General features: G+C 37.7%; 1 protein-coding gene and 1 long non-coding RNA gene across 7 annotated transcripts in view; one reads left to right on the forward strand and one right to left on the reverse strand.

Annotated features, from left to right (window-relative positions):
* Positions 1-5,991: 5,991 nt before the first annotated feature.
* On the reverse strand, positions 5,992-15,292 carry LOC148674521 (uncharacterized). Its single transcript, XR_015935336.1, has 3 exons — positions 14,935-15,292; positions 13,941-14,074; positions 5,992-6,155 (listed from the first exon to the last, which is right to left on the reverse strand). It is a non-coding gene; the product is annotated as an uncharacterized LOC148674521 (long non-coding RNA).
* Positions 9,104-20,999, forward strand: part of LOC148674522 (dihydropyrimidinase-related protein 2) — a 30,618-nt gene continuing 18,722 nt past the window's right edge. For 2 of the 6 annotated variants that reach the window (XR_015935335.1, XM_088624701.1), the window contains exons 1-2: positions 9,133-9,251; positions 9,611-10,063. Coding sequence is in view for 5 of the 6 variants with exons in the window: in XM_088624701.1 (XP_088480827.1) it covers positions 9,764-10,063 (300 nt within the window). In the remaining variant the exon portion in view is untranslated. Of the gene's footprint in view, positions 9,252-9,610; positions 10,064-15,595; positions 15,794-17,318; positions 17,705-20,999 lie in introns of those variants that run through there. The other 4 variants (XM_088624703.1, XM_088624702.1, XM_088624705.1 and 1 more) reach the window with 4 other exon arrangements.

Below are 20,999 nucleotides of genomic sequence, written 5' to 3' on the forward strand. Positions count from 1 at the left end.
GTGTTTGTTTTTTCTAGTGAACTTGCTGAAATCTGGTTGTATGCTTATGTTTTGAGTAAGGCACTCAGTAACCATCTTTTGTTTTTTATCACTATGTCGTGCACTAAGATTTTGTCAATAAAAGGAAGTGACAGGTTAGGATCCATGCAGGCCATAAAAGTACTGCAAAACTTCCAAAAAGCGCCTTTATTTGCAGTAGTAAAGGAAAAGCACTGAAGATCAACCGAGAGGTGGTGTGGGAGTGAGTAGCTGAATAGCTAATTAAGCTACCAAATTGGAATATGAGCTTTCATCATATTTTTGTAGTTTACCTTTTAAAAGACTCGAGTAATTCATTGCTAATTCTGAATCCTATTGCATTGAATAAGTTATTTAGAAAGCCACAGGAAAATAAGTTGGATAGATACAACAAAATGAGCTCCTATACTCTCATTCCCCTTAAAGACACCCAACCTAGGTGTTTCAAAAGAAATGACTAGTACCTCTGCGGGTCAGTTCATATTCGGCAATTATTTTCTCTTCAGTCTTTTTGCTGCTCTTCAGGATTCACAATCTACTGGTCTAAAATCTCTTTTGACTAGGGGGCATCCTTCTTCCCATCCCTAGTCCTAACCATAACTACCACTTCAGTTGGGCTGGTCTACCTCACTGACTCTTGGTACTATGCACTACCACTCGTACTGCTTCAGAAATCATATAGTTGAAAAAGATATCACAGCCTCTTTCTGTCAGCCATAACCTCTTGGCCTTGTACTCTCAGCCCATGCTCATTGCTGCCTGCAACTTCTTTACCACTTTCTCCTTGTATTGCCCTGTTCCTCAACTCTACTTGTATTCAAGAAGTCCCCATAGTGAAATGATTATAGCCTCTGTTACATGCTAAATGACACTTTCTTTTATAGAAGATATCTATAGGCCAGGTACTTTTGAAGGGTTAGAGAAGTCTATAAATCTGTGTTCCTAGTTATGGACATTCTTTGCCCTGCAGATTGCATTGTGATAAGAATAATGAGATCGGTTATGTTCACTACATTACAAAAGCGATAGTGCAGCTCATGAAACAGTTTAGAGAAAGTCATCAGGCTATGCTTCCAGGCTTCAGGAAATGTCCTGGGCTCACAGAATAAAGTACCAAATCTCTTCATTCTTGAACAGAGAAGACTGCGAGGGGATTTTATCCATTTTTTCAGAACTCTCAAAGGTATGGACAAGCCCAGGGGATCTCATGACTTCCCTGCCATATTATCAAAAGTGGTACTCAGACTTCCACCAAGAAATAGCAATGTGAGATCAGAAATGGCTATATTATTTTTGCCATCCTCCAGTTATTACAAAACAAACGTTGGTAATTTAGACCATTTAAGTCAATTGGTTCAATTAAATCATGAGAAGTGAAAGAAAAAAATCAGAGTTCCTGTGGCTCTTCAACACCAGATGTAACGTTTTCTAGTCCCTGGTCTTGTAGTCTGGATACAAGGGATGCAGAATCCAGTTAACATGGATTCCTGCAAATTGTGTTTAGAAACCCAACTCAAACTCACTTGTAACTTCAGTGATCTAAATTAGTGGTCTTTTTAGCTTCTTGAACACTGTGTCAAATGTAAAAAAAATACAAGTCAGCAAAGGTCCCCATCAAATACTGTATATATAGCAAAAATATTTACGTTAAATAAAATGAAAAATCATTATTGATCTTCTGCTCCTGAAACGTAGGAGATTCACCCTCAACTGCATGGATGTTTCACAGGTTTACAGGTTCATAAGATTTTTCATGTACTTGTAGTAGGCCTTAATATCCCGATGTTTCATTTTTTTTGTCAAATTGCTGTTTTTTTTTCAAAAGCACATGATTTATGGATGTGTGGAGCTACTACATGATTACTGATCTGACTTGTCTCAGGTAGATACTTGTATAAGTAGTATTTTATCTGAATCTTTTAAAGTTGAAAATACACTGGATTCAATTAGAGTAACTAGTAACTTTACAGGCCTTGCTGCCAATGTTACTCTTCCTGATTTAACAATTTGGCCAAGTATTTCACTGCAATCAACACTGTAAGACCTTGTGACACTCCAGAAACAATTTGACATATACTGTAGTTCTTGTCTAGGAAGTTATTCCCTGCCCCACGCTGCCTCTCAGTGGTCACTGTACAGGTTGCAGTCAACAGGGTGTGTTTCAGTTTTCTGTGCTTTGTGCGGACAGCATACAGGACTGTGAACAAGAGATAATTATGTTAGTGCCTTCCTGGCTGGTATGTACTGTTTGTGATTGAGGGAGTAGCATTTGATCTCTATGGGTGTCTCTGTGTGGCTGAGAGCTCCTCTTCCAAATGAGGTGGAACAAGTGGTCTGTAGATCAATATTAATGTATTTCAGTCTATTAAATGCAGTGACTTAATGCCTTCTTAAAACTAAGAAGCCCAACTAGACTCAATTTCCTTCAAGTATGCTGTGCTACTACAGTATTGCACAACATATGCTAGAAGATTGAACCACACCTTTCATTTTTCTACAGAAGGTTCCTTTTTTATTATTGATTTTGATATAATTATTCAAAAAATACCTGACTATTGTGAGACAAATTTCAAAAATATTTTTTTAATTTAACATCTCAGCTTGGACACCTACTGTATCTCCAATAAAAATGCTTTCCTGAGCTTTCCTTGCCCATTTAGAAACACCCTGTATTGCAATGGCATTTTTTCTTAATCACACCACCTGGCACAGTGTAGCCTTAAGTCTTTGCCAGGACTCCAGCTGCTGCCAGTGTTACACTGTTAGATCATCTGGTGAGAAGAAAAATTCAGTCGTAGGCCTCCCAGATCCGGGGCTGACCAGCTAGTGGATATTTATCTGATTAGAGAGGGTTAACATAAAATATAGGGCAATGCTAATCTAATGACTGTTAAAAATCCTACAGTTTCTCACAGTGTTCCACCAGTCAGAGTCTATAGCATAAGTAAGAATGGAATCTCAGCTGCGTACTGTTGCTAATGGCAGAAGTCTGTATGGCTTTGTTCCCTCCCTTTCTTATCTAGCAATGCAAGTACAATTTCTGTGAATGGGGAGGGGGTGAAATAAGCATACTGAACATTTATCTTTTGTATGACATTTTCCTTTCTGCGATTGCTTTTTTAAAAATTAATCTCCTTCATATTTGTATTACAGCTGCACTACAGCTGTACTTCCAAAGTTGGTTTTTCAGATGATAATATGTATGTCAAAATACAGAAGGATTTCATTTATTTACCCTAGTAAGCATTCATCTAATTATAAAAGGGAGGTGGGTGTTTGCTTTCATGCAATTTAAATGTTGCACAAAAAAGTCTGCATAATGAATAATTGATCTTTTTCAAGTCACAAAATTAGGAATGAAGGTTGCTCATAATTATTTATCATGTGTTTCGGACTGCATTGTCTTTATTTCATGTGAAAACAATATTTGTATGTTTTTCTTTCATTGTTTTATGTAATAAAGAGGGTACAAGCTGTGTATTACATCCTTGATATACAAGCTATACGTTGCAAGCTTCATCAATATGTTGGTGTGCATATATATTGTATTTCTCTTTAAGGGTACAATTGGGCTCATTAATCCAGTAGCTCCCACAGCAGCAGCAAGAGGTTAACAGTGCAGATTTCACCAAAAGACGATCCCTTTGAAATACATAAAAATAGCCTTTTGGGCCTGCAGACAGACTTACCCAGTTCAGAGTACTACAACATGATTTTGTTCTAGTTTTCAACTAAAAATAAAGACACCAAGAACCTGCAAGGAATGGCTCACAGTCCTAGATAGCACTTTTTTGTTCTTTACTTAGAAGTGTTGAATGTGACTGAGTTATGCAGGTGCTGTGGTGAAGTGCATCATGAAGTACATCTATAGGAGATGCATACAGCCAACACCCTGTAACCCATGGCAACAATCGCAAGCGCTGCATTGGGAGGAGCCAATGGTTACAGCAATGCTATTGGATGGCAGCAGGTGTTCTGAGGTTCTGTATGGGGGGGGGCAAGAGGGATGGGGAGGGGAGGAGTGGGTGTCTAGGAGAAAGAATGAGAGAGCAAAAACTGCCACTGCAGTCTGGCTGCACTGTAGTTTTTTTTGCTTGAGAGCTCTTTCATAGGTAAGATGCTTGTCCAATTTAAAAAATGTCTGTTGTCCCCAAGAACTCTGTGTCTTTGCCATTTTCAACTCACAGTAAAAGGATGCAAAGAAAAACAATACAAAACACAGGGACTCCCTTAAATAAAGGTATGCACTGTATTACAATAACTAAATAGTAGAAATAGAGTATCTCTTGATTATCACATTGAAGTAGAATTAATGGCGTAAATTATTTAAAAGGCGGTGATCCAGGATTTCATCAATAAGACATCAAATTTAATGAGAAAATATCTTCTTAGCAACATATCCAACCTGTCCAAGTCCCTGATTGATTCACTGCAATACCAAGGCATAGCACAGAAGACTGGGTTAAGTCTGTTTTAAACATACAGATGTACTTTTAGAGATCAAAGATCTCAGACTCTTCATGACATGAAATCTTGGTATCTACTAGCTCTAATGTGAAATTCAAGAATTCTATCAACTGTATTAAAATATATTTTAATTTTGTGTTTGAAGTGGTTTACTGCTATTGTCACACACAATTCTTGTTTGGTTAAAAACTTACAGAAAATGTTATTTTACAGAATGATGATGACAGATGCTATTTCAAAACAAGGACAAATCTTTACATAAACTAAAACAATACATAACAGCAGCGTAACCTCTCTAGCCTGATGTAGTTGTAGTTTCGGAAGCAAAACGAGGTTGGGGCAGAACAGTACTGTGATGGGAAAACTCCATGTAAAACCAGATTGATGCTGTAGGTGGTGTTGGTGGACCAGTAGGTGGCACTCTTACCCCTGGACAATAATTTCCAAACCAATGCCTCAGCATAGCTATCAGGGACACTGCATTATAGGGGGTGCTGTCTCTAAATTGAGAAATTAAACAAAGGTGACTAGTTGGTTGTTGCTCTGTTTGTAAGATTACTGGCGCTCTGTTGTTCTAGATTCAAGAATCCTCTCTTGTCTCTTTGTTATTTGCACTGTGTGCTGGGATTGCTGGTACTGTACATAATGGTTGCTGCATGTCACCCAGGTGAGTGACTTAAATGGCTGAATTGGATGAAGGGAGTCCCCACCTATTTCTTAATGTAGTTTATGATATATTGGGATGAAATTATTAAATAATTAGATTTATATAATAATAATTACCATCTTGAGGTACTTCATAAGAAAAAAAATGCCACTAAAAGGAACAAGACATCTGCTGAGCTTTAAAACTATATCCACAGCATGAAGAATTTTGGATGGGGGGAGTTCCTTTCTAAAAAGGCTTGCCTGTTTTCAGGGGCATGCTGAGAATGTTCAAAAGCTCAGAGTCCTGATAGAGCCAGGCACAGGCAAGGAAGTACGGTGGCACTTTGTGTAGGTTGCATAGTTCTCAGCTATGCAGTGCTTTCTACTTGGTATTTCTACAGTGCGACCTTAAAACCAGTTAAAAATGAAAGCAACAGCCAAGGCAGAAATTTAAAAACAGGAGGGATATAACCTCTAGTCCAAGCCCTGGTTATTATATGCACTGCCAATTTTTACACTGGATTCCTTTTCAAAGCACTTCCTGACACATTGTTGCTTATGGTCCCAAGGATTTTCCTTGACTGTGTTTACTGGGAATTTCCGTGTTTCAACCATTTTCAATTTCCACCCCAGCAAGTATACTTACAGTACTTGGCTAAAATTGAGAGAAATAATTTGTGGAGGATTTGCTCCTCTGTGAGAAAGGCTTCAGAGCTTCCTCACTACACTTCCTCCTGTTCTGCCCCTAGAGATGTCTTTTTAACTTTTTTATGTTTTTATTTTCCCAAGTAATGCCTGATGGTAATACGGCACATGCAATAGGATACAGAATAAAAAGGGAAATCAAGAAAATATTCCTTCATGTTAAGAACTTTTCCTTCTTTTATTTTCTGAGCTCAAAAACAGCAGACATGTTCAATCATGCTTCACATAGCTCATGCTCAAATGTTGACAGAGGAATTCATTTTGCAACAGTGGCCACTTTCTTTGATCTGGCAGTCAGTCTCCAAATGAGGACGAGCCTGTTGAGGAAGCAATATAATTAGAGAGAAGCTGTGCAGGACAGTGTTTCCCTGTTTGAGTGACAGACATGAAAAGACTCTTTTGCTTCAGAGCTGGCACCCAGCAACTGCCCACACTGCCAGTTCTGCCTTGTTTTGCCCAGGCGGGGAATGGCAAAGTATGATTGGGTACCTTAACTCCTCCTGTGCTGTTCTCAAGTATCTGCAGTGAGAGAGAGATGCACATCTATTCCTTCCTATAATCTCATTGTTTTATCTGTGCGTCTTATTGTTGTTTCTTTAAATTTCATATCAGAATGTGATTTTGAGCTTTATGACACTAACACATTTTTCAATTTATGAAGTAATAAAGAATAACGGGAGATACGTCTGTTTTTGACAGATGTATTAGACTCGTTTGAAAGGAAACTTAATGTAGAATTATGTTCAGTCTTGCTGGGGCACAGATAAATAGTGAGTACAGTCATGCACCGTGTGCATATTTATTATAGTTACACAGGCAGGTAGCTAGCTACATCATTTCACATCACTCTCTATTCCAGACATTCATGTTCCAATGCATCTATTGTCCTGTTCTTCCTGCATAAAGGAGATTCCTGAAAGGCCTGAAGAGCAGTATTTCACAAGCTGCATATTAGAAAGTCTCTGCTTTTTGGAATGAATATCTGATCACTTATGTTTCCCCCATATTTCTTGTTTCACAAGGCCCTTTCCCTCTACGCATGCTCACACACAAAGATAAACACACCAAACCATAATACCCCAGGGAGCTGTTCTTTCAGAGGGGCAACAGACCCTTTGCTACCTCGTCTCTATAGAAACGGTGCCTTGGCTACAGCAATTATTGCAAGGTCTCTTTGACTGGAGAACAAAAACAGTGTGTGTCTAACCCTTGAAGCTGTGCTTAGAATATTACTAGTCATTCTGCCAGGGTGTGTCTTGACCTCAATCCCTTACTCTTTCTCTCCCCCACCCCCCTTCCTTCTCAGAATGACTGCCATTGCTATCCTGCTTAGACTTTTTGTTTAAGTGGTTGAAAGATACAGTATATTAGCCAAGGAAATACTCAGGGAACTTAGATTGACAAGTCATCGCCATACAGTAATAATTAAAATGGGTGGCCACTTTGTGCAGCAGTGCAAGCCAGTCACAACCTTAATGATCAACTAAACATTCTGTTTATTATTAAGTTTTGTTTTTTGTTCATATAACCTACAGTAAAATCAATAGAAATAATAATGATGATATGTTAAATCTCTGATCAATCAATGAGTAGCAACCAAGCAAGAGGGGTCAATTAGCCTCCTCTTGTTTATATTTTTAGGCTGTTATGGTGTGTAGAAATGGCACTGGGCTTGTTAGGTTTTGGGTGTTAGCAGAGACATTGTATTTGTAACTTAAGCTTTAGGTTATTTATTATTAACTAGTTCATTGTCAATTCAAAGATAAATATTAAAACTATTTTCATGGGTTTCTGGAATTTAAGTTAAATAAAATGTTAAAATGTCAAATAAAATTTTATAATTTATGTTTTATTCTTGACTGAATCAAAGGAATTGTAAAATTTGATCTCAATATTTTACTTTTTCCTATCGTTGAAAATGATGTACACAATCAGGCATTAAGACGCTTTTTATTGTCTCTTTTTGTGAGAACAGGCAGGAAAGATGACCTCTCCCACAACCTTACCACCTGTTTCATAAACTTCCCTGAGGAAGACGCTACTGGTCTATTATACCCAGAACCACCTTGTACTTATACAGCATCTTTCCAAGGGTTTTCTTTTTGCTCAATCATATTCCCTCGTTATACAGTATGTGCACTGTCTCAATTATGTATATTGTCTTGTTTGTGTATGTTATAAGTAGAATGTTATTGCAGCACCAAGTACAACAGAGTAAATTCCTTGTTCATGAAATGTACTTGGTGAATAAAGGTGGTTCTGATTCTGACATGGTGTTGCAACAACAAGGTAAAGTATAAAGTGTGAGAAGATAATGATCGAATTTCCAAATCAGGCCGCAAGATTTGAGATACGCTTTCTTTTCTTCCCTAACCACTAGTAACATCGTTATAAGTACATAATAGAAAGATGACCGCCATTCTATAATTGCATATATTTGCATATCGTAAATTTATTTTCACGAGTTTTAAGGATCCAACACGTATTGAACTTGTTTTCAAAACTGATTTTTTAAAATTTATTTAAGTGTATTACTGAGGGTAGATGAAAAATTAGCTGAACTGTATGTGTTTGAAAGAGTTTTGCTATTACAAAGAGATTCATGCTGTCAAAAGTTCACGGCTATTGTGGAGAGACTGTTTGGTGCTGAAGGGACAGCGCCCAAGACTGAGATGACGATGCAAGTCGGCACGCACATGCGGCCTGCTGGGCAGGTTTTCCCTTGGGTTACATGTCTCATTTCCTGCACCAAATGAACACCAGCTCAAACAGACACCTGCTATGGCTCCTGCATCGCACCCAGAACCAGAACATTTCGCATGCTGAATTTTACAACAAAACGTAGTAGATCAGTTTTTCTCTCATCTTCGTTGATCGCATACTGTACATCACGCGTATCTTGACTTCTTTAAAAAAATACGTCTATTTTTTCTACTGCTTCAACACGTAGTTTTGATATTTATTTCGTTTTGATAACAAACGACTGATTATCAAACTTCACTTTGACCCCAAAAAAACTGAAAGGCTTCGATGCATTTCATGTATGCTCACAGACCATTTCACGGCGTGCTGACAAAGGGATGCTCAAACACGCATTTACTAGTAAGATGCAGCTACATTGCCACTGTATTCCCCCGACTGAAACCATAATTTTAAAATCCCTATAAGAGCATTAGGAGTTAAAAGTCATACAATATACAGGAGTACATTATATTCACCATCAACACCACATCACTTCCGGATGAACACCCCTTCACCTCTCTCTTTTGCTCTCTCTCTTTATTTCGCTCTAGCTCTCCTCTTGGCGGAGTTACTTCTCCTGTTTGCCTGGAACTTCTTACCTCAGCTGCCTCGCTCCGCACCCAAGAGCGCAAGAGGGTCTGTTGTTAATTGCAGCACTGGCGGTAGTGTTTGTCAGTGTCTTCTGACTATTATTTATAGCGTTTATTTAAGAGCCCCTGGCTTTCTCTTTTAGGGATTGAAATGGGCTCGGCATCTCTGAATGACTGACGTTTGTCTGTTTGTGTATGTGCAACAGATTGGACGCCCATTTTTGAATAAAAACGAATTAAGAAATAGTGCTAAAAAACTTAAAGGAATGAGCACTGTAAAATGTTTAAATATAAAAGTTGGGATAGATTCCGAATATGAAAAGGTGTTCTTTATTTCTTCTCCTGATATTATACCATGCGCATTGAAAAATAAGTACACATCTCACGTACCGGTGTATCGTGATTTTTTATACTTCCCTTCTTTACATATTGCATTTCAGGACTGAAGATTACTGCGCCGCACACCCTGTAGTGACTGAGGACCACCTGCACCAAAACTGGTGAAGGCGACTATTTGCTGTGCACATTTAACAACGGCAGCAGTGGCAGTAGCAGTAGCAGCAACAACAGCGAGCAGCAGCACACATTGAAAGATGTCGACCACCGAAGAAGTGCCTGCTTTTTTTAAAAACATGGGATCAGGCAGCCCCAAGCCGCGGCAGAAATTCTGTGGCATGTTCTGTCCGGTGGAGGGTTCGACTGAGAACAAGACCTTAGATTTCGACTCGCTCTCAGGGAGCCGGGGCGGTGGCAGGACTGACAGTAGGGTAATTGACAAGCAGAGGGACATCTCCCAGGCGGGCTATCCCAGAGGCACATCGTTGGAATCGGGGAGGAAGGTGGAGATCAGGCGAGGCACCGGCAAGGAAGCTCTACAGAACCTCAACGACAAGGTAGGTGTACCGTTGTGCACTGTAACGTCAACGGACTAGAGCATCTTTTCGTTGTCAAAGATGTTTTTGGCTTGCTTGTGTCTGCCTGAATTAAATAATAAATAAATGGACTGAAACTATGGGAGAATTGTAAAGCACTTCCTATTGATCGTTATTTCTTGCTAAAATTTCCATTCTTTGCCGGAGGACTTATTGCTACGGAATGTTAGTTTGATGACTAGACAATACCATTTGGAATCGTTTAACTAATAATGACTTTGCACTGTAGCTTCATAATGCCCTTTTTTCTTTGTGCATTTTTAAGTAATTAGGTAGTCACATTGTATTGCTCTGTCAGCATTTGCAAAGTCACATCCACTGTGCAATTGTGAGATATGCCTATATATTCTCCTCTGTTTAAACAGATAGGGGTCTTTTATTTTGGGTCTTTTTATTTTGTCTGTATGTACACCTGTGTCTTGAACTTCTTGGCCTGTGATTAGAAAAAATATAAAAGACCTCCCCCTCATTATATATGCATCTAGGAAACCTCAGTTTGGGCCACTCTTTCTCAATGGGACTGTAAAGTTGGATCCAGCACTGAGAAGCCTGAAGGAAGAAAAGCCCAACAAGAATATCCAAGTCAAAGACATTTTGCACCTATTAAAATTAATTTCATGTTTGATATAAAAATGAAGAAAAATGACTGTGGCATTGTATTAAACAAGAGCTACAGACGATCAAGGGTACAAGGGGAAAGAAATGAATTTCTGTCTACGAAAGTCTTCCTTTTTGATGAAATGGAGCAAATCTAAGATGCAGATGACCGGTTCAGAGAGGCATCACCTCATAAATGCACTGTGCTGTACATATGTTTGCACAAAACTTTCTGGACAGGTCACATCACACTTGTATCCTACACTTGGATTTTTTATAGAAGCAAACGCTTGTATCAAGGACAAAGAACAAATGCAGGGGCTTACCATACAGCAGGTCCAGAGTGGCTACACATAGTTAGAGATTTTGTATTACCCAAACCTTTAATGTATAAATTGATTCAATTGCCAGAGTTCATTTTCCAAAATGAACATTAGTTCAACTGCATTTTACAAAGAATGAATTAGACCCTTGGGGCCACAGGGCATTCTGCTTTTTTGAACCCAACTATTTGCTTAATCAGACTAATTCTGTCAGTTTCTTAAATCTCACATGGGAGAGGATTTTAAAAACGTGTTGAACTGTGGCCCCTGTGGGAAGTTCCCCTGTCTCTGCATTAAAGAGGCCTATAAACCTTTGAACATTGACCTTTGTGGCTCTCCAGGACTAGAGAGGGCAATGCTCATAAGATGAGCAATAATAATAATTCATCTTTGTGACTGCTTTTCAACAAACCCAAAGAATATGCAACAACACGCACTAACTGCACTGTAATACACAACAGAATCAAAAAAGAATGTTGGAAAAAGTACAGGAAGTTAAATTTGTGAAACCGTAAGTAAAATCAATCCAGTTTTTTTTTTTAAAGATTTGGGCAGCGAGTTCCACAGACACAAGTAGACTCACTCACCCACTGAGCGGAGCATGGTCTTCATCAAAGTAAGATGTCCTGAACCTGTGGATCTTAGATCTGTAGACCTTCGATTAAGATCTGGATTATACTCATGCAATTAATCCTTCAATAAATGTGTACAGAAAAGTTTGTTTTGAATTTCACTGGAAGTGCTGATGCACAGTACTTTTATAGCACATGAGTTGCAGAATTCTGGATGTACTCAAGCCTGGTGGAAGAAAGATAATCTTTCATTTGATGTTACTAGCATGCACTTCAGATGAAAAAAACAGTGTCACAAGCTACACTAAGGTGTCTAACCATGACAAAGACACCACGACACAAAAAAGTACAGAAGAGGCAAAGGAAAATCTCAATTTAAGTGTCCTTTTTAGTTCCAGATATGATAATATTTCCACAAGCAATCACATTACATATGGACATACTGTATATATCATATCGAGAAATTATTTATTCATTTGATCTAGACCTTGTTCCAAATGTGTCCTTATGTTACAAGACCTCCTCCCACACCTGTATAACCTATGAATTCCTAGAAGAAGAACTCTAATCCAACTAGTGCAGGTGTGCAGTGATGAACACTAACCATGGGAGTGTGTTACAGGTAGTAACCACACTGAAACAGCAGACAGGATCAGGATTTTAAAAACAAGGGAGTCACCTCTGGTCTTTAGCATTGTCCTTTTATTGTCTCAATTTTTTCAAATATTCCCTCATAAAACACATTGTACTGTATAGAGTGTCCAACAGTATTATGTAATGACTATGGCAGATGGGGTCTACTAGTGCAATAGTATTTCTCTACCAAAGAGTTTTAAAATTTCCAGTTCTATTTTTCAATTTGTTTTATAACAAGATTACATTATTTAAAGATTGTACAGTGTTTCAATGAGCCATAACATAAAGAAAAAAGGGCAGTCTTTGTCTTTTATAAAAACTATACTATGAATACTGAGATTGTTTTAGATTATATATCATGCATTCCCAGCATCTTCTGTAAACGTCTGTAAACTGGACAAAGTGGATGTAGATATTTAAAAGGAAACCAATAGTTATGCTGGAATAAACTTTAAAAATTGATCCAAATCTTCACTTTACTGAAAAGGTAATTGGCACGTTTTTCCCAACAGAGCCATCAAGAGACTAACAAGCTGTTGTGACAAGCCAAAAAAAGGAACAACACATACAATAGAAAATTGGGACCAGGATAAAAGCAAAAAAATCCTAATGTGTAAGGCACGCAAGATGATATGAATGATAAAGGACCACAGAGCTTGTTCTGCTAGCTCAGTGATCTAACACCCATTGCTAGGCCACATCCTGAACACAGTGACTTAGCAATCACATATTGTAGTTTGGTAATGTTCAATAAAAACTGTCAAATCTTTTTTTTTTAAGAAATACCAACTCCCTTTGATTCCTAAACAAACACTTTTGCTTTTCAGGTATGTGAAATGTTTTCAGGTATGCAAAAAAATGCACTTTCATGTTTTTCCATGGAAATTCAAAATGAATGCATGTTTTTTTTTTCATTTTAGATTTAAAATTCTTTTAGTTTAAAGATATGACGTTTGCATGGAAATTGGGTAAATGTTTTATATACCGTATGTATGTGTGTACAGTACAGTATGTCCATATATACAAATGTATTCAGAACATTGATATAATGTAACGGATCATTTGCTTTCATAAAACAAATGCAAGTGTGCATTCTGTATTTGTAGAATAAATACATGAAAACATTAAAATATTAATATAATATAATAACTATAATATTAAACAATTTTTTAAATATAAAATGTTCAAAATGATTCATTTCGCAGCAATCAGTATTTCTTTCTAAACCTGCTATGGCTTACATAACACAGTGAACATGCTTCCTGTAACTTTTAAGTTCACACACTACTCAGTAAGGAGCTTTAACCATACAGTACCTCATACAATCTATTTTTCAATATGAACTTTACATTTCTGAATAAATCACACTGTACTGGTAAAAAAAAAAAAACTTAATTTGGTTTTAAAACAATTACAGTACATCCTTTGGTCCCATTTGACTTGGGACTTGTGGTCATGTGTTCATTTGGCAAATTCATGTCTGTTTATATTTATGTTGACATGGAGTGACTCCAGATTATTGTCCTGAGGTGTGAGTTAACCTCTCAATCCACTTTGCTTATAACACATTTGAGTAAAACGTTCTTACAGTCTGTTCCTGGTGGAACAACCATCTTACCAGCTTTCACTTTTTGGATGATAGACACAATAGAGGATAGTTTTATAGAATGTCTTGTAGTTGTAGGAGTCTGTGAGCTAATAACTACTTACCTCAGATCTTTGAATAATTCTCTAACTTCCCCCCTGATAATGTAATTCTGAATGATTTGCTTCTGTGTTCACTCTCCTCAAATTCCCAACGACAATCAGGGCAACGTCTAGAAATGTTCTGTGGCCTTGTCCACCTACCAGATTAAGACAAATCACTAGGGAGACTGAATTGTCTACATTTTAACAGATTTATAAGGCATGAATACATTTACATTTATGCAGTTATGTTAGTCAGACATGTTATTGTGATATCCAATATTGATAGTCTTATGACAATGAAATTTATATATTAAATACTGGATGTACACTTGCATTTTGTTAAATCTAACTTTTGTTACATTGTGTCAATATTGCTTGAATAAATGTGGAGCTAACTGTGCATACTTTATGTACAGTATGAGGTACAGTATATACTGGATATGCATGCCAGCATGGATGTATATCTGCAGTATACAAATATATAAAAGAGAAGGAGGGAGGGAGAATGGGTTTTTATTTTGAGACACTAATATATTGACTGAGAAAGAACAATCTTCATGTAAGGGACACTAGTTAATTATTTTCACAGAAAAATCCCTTACTGTTCTGCAGACCCTCAGCTTGACTTTATAAATGTAATACTTAATTTTTCCAGATACTTAGTAAGTCAATAGAAAACATTCTCATTTACAATGACTACCTGGTACTGCAACCATTTTCAACTAGGTATTTACTGAAGTGAAGTACCTTGATGAAGGCTTTAAAAGCAGCATTTCATATCATATTTCAACCCACAACCCCCCATCATGAATCGAGAGTTCTACCCAGTGCTTTATACTGTCTCAAAACAGTTTATCAGGTAAAAACTAATGTAGTGCAATTGCTTAATTTAGTATACAATGAAGAATAGAGTATGTTTATAACAAGTGATGCTCACTTGGGAGAGCCCTTGAGATAAATGAATATCAATTCACATGATCTATTAATGATTTGTAATTGGTTTAACTAGACTTACTTGCCATTGTTTCTATGGCAGAAATCACAGAGAATTTTAAGATGAAGGTAGGACCATTCAGGGCTGTAGTTCTCTGGGATCTGGAGACAGAAACTGTTTCAGGCGCTGCTGGGAACTCCAGCTGACAGCTGACACGCCCTGAAAATGAATGCTGACTGGTTCATTACAGTGCGGCACGCATTAGTCCAAGAGGCTGCTACAGAGATTAATGTCCCTGTGCTCTGGAGAAAAGCCTGATATCACAAGACTCATTCGCTGAAGAGTAGTACTTGTTCAGAAAAATATTGGAAAATGGGCAGCTTTTAATTACATATTAATGGTTATTTAAATATACTGAAATATAACAATATCTATCTGATTATATTATGAATATGAATAATAAAGGTTGTAAAGGATCACACAGTTCTTAAAAATACTTCGAATGCTATGGTGCATACTATTATTAACATCTAATAGATCATCTCTTTTTTGTTGATTTGAGAATATTTTGTTTCATTTTCATAATTGTTTGAATACACGAGAAAGTTAATTATTTTTATAGTTTATTTAATTAACTTCTTGATTTAATGTTTACTGCAGAACCAAATAACGAGTTTACCGTTGCCATGACAATAGGTAACCTGCTGTAGGTGACACCGCCCCCGTGCAGAAATAATTTGAAACGTCAATTAACGGACCCGAAGAAGAAGCCGTTGAAAAGGAGAAGAATTCCGTATTATATAAAATACATATTTACATTGAAGTAGTTAAACAATATCACTGAAAAACAGGGAATAGGGAGAGGTTTTTTAACAGCATACTCGCAAAAGAAGTAGCGAAGAGAAAAATGGTTCATGGAGACCGCAGACAAAGCAACCGGGTACTTTTGTTGTTAATGCCCCTTCTTATTACAGTAGTTTTCGTAGCAGTATTGGTAGTAGCAGGGGGCCTAATATTAGTAATTGGTTGTGATCAATTACTACTACTAAGTAAATAAAAAACACCACAAGCTGCTGGGGTAATACCTATAGACTGATTGGTGGTAAAGGATAATGAAGCATTTCTTTAATAGAATGAGTAAAAACAAAACGGAACTTCTCAATTCCTTTTAGCGACTTTTAAAGGCTTTCTTTTCATTATCTAATGAACGTATGTAATACACTCCCTCGTTTAATTTCTGAGAAAATGTACAATCTATCAATTGCCGGAGTGAAGATTAATTAGCTTTCAACGTTTCGCTGAGAAGCAGAACTGGTCCCTTAAATCTGAGCGACTGCTTGCTGTTAAAATCCTCATAACCCTAAAGGCAGTTCCTTCAAGGTTGTTTTACTTGAAGATTATTGTATTGCAAAATTATTAACTCGTGGGAGTATTATTTAAGACAGTAAGTTTTTAAATCTTTTTTTAGATTGGTAATGTTACTGGACGTTGTATATGCTGAAAGCTGTTACAGCAAAAACGTACTCCAAAGACTAGCAAGTGTATTTATTGTACAGTAAGTCATTGTGGTCTGTTTGCTTATCTAGAAAGGGGGACTTTTGAATTGGGCAGTTTTTCCAAACAATATCTAATCCTATTGCCCCAACAATTTTTTCAAGGTTAATTTTCACTTGGGTTTTCTGATTCTAGCAACCTCATTATTGCAAATAATAATGACCTGATTCTTTGAAGCCATCTCTATAGAATAAAAAAAAAGTTTAAGAGGTTTTCTTGTAAAGCTGTCAAGGCTAAATTAAGAATTAGCCTTAAAAAGTCTGTAAAATTATTATTTGTCTTGATTAACTCAAGGTTGCAACCCTCACTAAGATTATATTGTTTCTGGCAATGGATGGATATCTGTTATGGTATTTCACAGCAGGCCTTTTCGGACAAATATAGGAGAAATCACATTCGGGTCATGCAAAACCAGTTAAAAATTCAAACCACGTCTTGTTGTTAATGGTATTATTACGTAATACTACGCTTTAGTATTTATAATACAATCCTTTTCCAATCTGTTCTTTTCCATTGCGATATTCTGTACGGTGTAAAGATCTCCCACATCTGCAGAATATAAAAATGAAGGCTTGCTAGTAAAAAGGGGGGAAAAAACATGAAGTAAGCAATCAGATTAAACGGCTACAGTGAGGCGCACTATGAGATACGGTTAAATATTGCCGTTGGCATATGGGATCTAAAGCTGATTGATGAAGTTTGGAATTTTGAATGGAAAAATGGAGAGAAAATTGGAGAGAGCCGGCGATCCAACAAGGGTTTTTCGGACTCGGCGCAAGTGCTGTGATTTGCATTCTGAACAGGGAGGCTATAGAAACTATCCCCCCACCATTCAGCCGCCGCCATCCCAGGCTAAGAAAAAGGAGGGAGGATGGGGGGCTTTCTGTTGGAACAGGGCGGGGCACTGCGCATGCTTGCTGGCCTCCGCTGAGCAAATCGTTCTCCCAGTGTGTCTGTGTCCGTCTGGGTAGGTTTGGTGCAGCAGCGGCAGAAAAGAAAAGGCTTGCATTGAAGCCGAGAGCTTTTCCCAGGTCTGCCATCGTGGTGGTTCGTCAGCTGAAGCGAAGACTATTGCTGCTGAAAGGCTGCCGCAGGAGGTCCGTGTGGCTGGTGGCGGTGTGCGCTGTGTCTGCGGGTCGAGTCGAGCGAGTGTCAAACCTGCTCCGTGCAACGTAGCCCGAGCATCCATTCCTTTCACGCCTATAAAGACACGAGCAAACAATATCGCCTGTAATAACGTAATAGCGGAACCGAGATGTCCGGATACCAGGGAAAGAAAAATATCCCTCGGATCACCGTAAGTACGAAGAGTAGGTTTTCCTATGCGACGTGAAACAAAAAAAACTGGGCTGCCTTGTATGTGTGCGTTCCTGGTGGCAGCAATAGAAAGGACAAGGATTACAACAAACACAATGGACACAGCCGTCTTCCTTTTTTTGACGAACGAATGCTTTTGAAGGCGGCACTTCATTAATGCTGTATTTGAAATAGGATTAATAATGAACGGGACACTTTAAGCCATTAGTCAGTTTTGGGTACCAGTGATCTTAAATAACGGTGCAAGGGTCCGTAAATGCGCAGTCGTTTGCAAGGTGTTTTCATTGACAGATGAACAGGGAGGAACCCTTGGATTTAAAAGGGCGATTTTGTTTTTTGGGAACAAAAAAACATTGATGTGAATTGCAGTCTGCTTATAAATGAACACATTTTGTCTTAGCACTGCTGTTATACTGTATATTTTATTGGGATAAGCCTGATGATAATGTCCGTTTTTAAACAGGCTGAATAATTACAGCTAGAGATAGCTAGAACCAGCCATTGTGTTTTAAATGAATGCTGGGTTCCGTTAATTGTAAGGGCGACTTTTTACCGATTATTGTGGTTTCAAAATGCAAGAGCACGGCGAGGCTTGATATCGAGTTCTTTTGTACTTCGGTTTACTGTGCTGGCCAAGCTAATTGACTGCTTGTACCCGCCCATCCGTTCTTATTTTAGTGCCTGGGAAGAGATTTAGTAATCTTTACCCGAGCTAATATGGTGTAATTTGTATATATAGGCTACATTTCATATGGCGTGAAATACTGTTTTTGGAGAACTCTGGTTAGGGGCTTGGACAGCGATACGGTCTTTTTTTAATGTCCGCACAGAAGCCGTGGGAGATCATGGCGAAGAGAGAGAATAGCGGGGTAGGATAATGGAAAGAAACAGATGGAGGCACTGCCTTCCTCCTTCACTTCCCCATCACTGTGTCAGCCACTCTGATAATGAGCAGCCTGCCAAAAGAAAGCCAATAACATCAGCGGAATAAAATAGTTAAATACATTTTGCGAAAGTTTTTTGTATTCCTTATGTTACTTCTCTTACACTGAGCTAACCCAGTGCCTCCAAGCGAGTTAATATCTTAAAAAAATCTTTACTATAAGTATATCAAGAATAGCTTGGTGAAGATCCCTGTATACAGGGAATATAGGTCATTGGTAGTAACCCAGTTTCAATCTTTGTGATGTGTTATTCATAACTCATTCTTCAATGAGACCATATTTCTGTATGTTTTTCCTGTAAAACAAAATATTTACCACATAGCAGCATTTCTTCTCAGAACGATTACATAAGGGGTAAAATCCCCGATTGTCTCCCTCTCTCTTTTGTCTTGACAATTGAGGCATCTCTGAAGTCAGCTCTTGCAGATGCATGGGTGGGATTCTTCAGACATCTGTCAGATGACAGGTTAGACTTGGAGAAGATCAGCTAAAGCTTTCTTCTCATGTATGATCACTTCTGAGTCTGACCAATTTATTTGCTACATTAAATGCTAGGTTCAATTATCCTTTCAGTTAAATGTGTATATATATAGTCATTATGCAGTTTAATCAAACTTTGTCTTATCAAGCACAAATGCTTTGTGGCTCCTAGCCCTGCCTCTTTCGAAGTGCACCTGCTCACTAGAAATAGCAGTAGTGCTGAGAGCCCACACCCTAACTGACAGGCTGCTTGCTTTATCTGAGGAGATGCTTGAGAAGAGGGTGCAGCCTGCATGTTTCAGGCACACCGCTACATCGAACGGCCCTGAGGCAGAGGGCCTATTCCATCTCTTTTGGAAAGAATGGCAAGTTTATCCACTTTGTGTTTTTCACCCTTTTGTGCATTCTGTGGTGTACAGTATATTTATAGTACTTTAAAGCAGACATGTATTTAGTTTGCATTTGTTTTAAAATGTATTACAGTTCACTTTAAACATTTTTTTGCCAAACATGGTAAAAGATAAGAAAGAATGTTGTTTTCTGAAATCAATAAAGTATCTATCATTTGGTAAATTATCCTTTATATGGGCACATTTCATAGATTTTTCCCCATTAAAAATGAATGCACTTTTAATGTCATAATCATGATTATGTTCTAAATGGTCATTTGTGATATTTGTAATGCAATTATTCATTTTTCAATATAAAATACCAGTATTTTATTGGATTGGATTTATAACCCTTCTTAAAAGGGTTCAGGATGTAATTTCTTAAAAGCATTAATAAGTAGATGGTTCAGACAGTGGAAAATATTTTTGAATTTCTACATTGACATTTTGGGAAACATATAACCCTTGTAATGCAAAAATAAATTGCTTTTATATTGTAGTTTTCATATTTTTTGGTCAATTTATTTAAAGCTTCTGTGAGACCTCCAGTGCTATCCTGCAGTCACTTCTGTTGACAACATGATATGCCACAGTGGTTTCTAGTGAAACTACTAAACGAGTTATTAAGTGATTATATCACGTTTCATGCTTTAGGTTGAAAGTACTGCTGAGAATATGACATAATTTCTGCAAACAAATACAGAGGACTGTTTGAAGGATATTTGTTTCACCCCAGATTTTGTAGTATATTTAACATCATCTGAAAAGATGTGCTTCAAGGCAGTTACAATACAGCTAACATTTTTCTCGCTGTCTTGTGATTTTCGTGCTCTAGCAAAGCTGAGTACAAAAAGCTTAGTGTACCCCAAGTGAAATCATTGTGATGTTTTTTCTGTCTTTATGCTTGAGAAAAGAGATTGTGGGTGGTGTTTCTGATCTCTTTATAATCTATAATGCCAAACAAATATCGAAATCATTGGAGATGTTTCTGGGGGAAAGAACAAAGATTCAGGGGGGCATCCCATGGAACAGCAAGTAAGGCTCCTACATCCTGTATATGCTATTGACCTCCCATTGTCGTGTTTCTCTCTGCTATGGTTCAATTTGTGTATAAAGGAACACGCAATATAGCCGTCAGTGAATAAATAAGGTTGGTATCTATTAAATGATTATGGTTCTCGTGTGTACCATTGAGAAGATCACCTAAATCCAGCAAAGAAATATGGAGGTCTGTGGACTGTTCTCTCTGCTTGAAGGGACTTGAAAGCAGTTGTTTTATCCAGATCTCTTGGTACATTTAATCTTAAAAAATGTCTTGAAGTTAATAAATGAGGTCAGTGTCTTTTTAATGTGGCGTGTGACGCTAAGTATACTACATGCATGAGAGTACTACAGTATGTTGCGCATCTTAGCAGCAATAAAAGAATTCATTGTTTGTTGTTTGGTGTGTTCATATTGAGCT

The sequence above is a fragment of the Lepisosteus platostomus genome, chromosome 3 (assembly GCF_059453375.1).
Source record: "Lepisosteus platostomus isolate fLepPlt1 chromosome 3, fLepPlt1.hap1, whole genome shotgun sequence".
Lineage (NCBI taxonomy): Eukaryota > Metazoa > Chordata > Actinopteri > Semionotiformes > Lepisosteidae > Lepisosteus > Lepisosteus platostomus.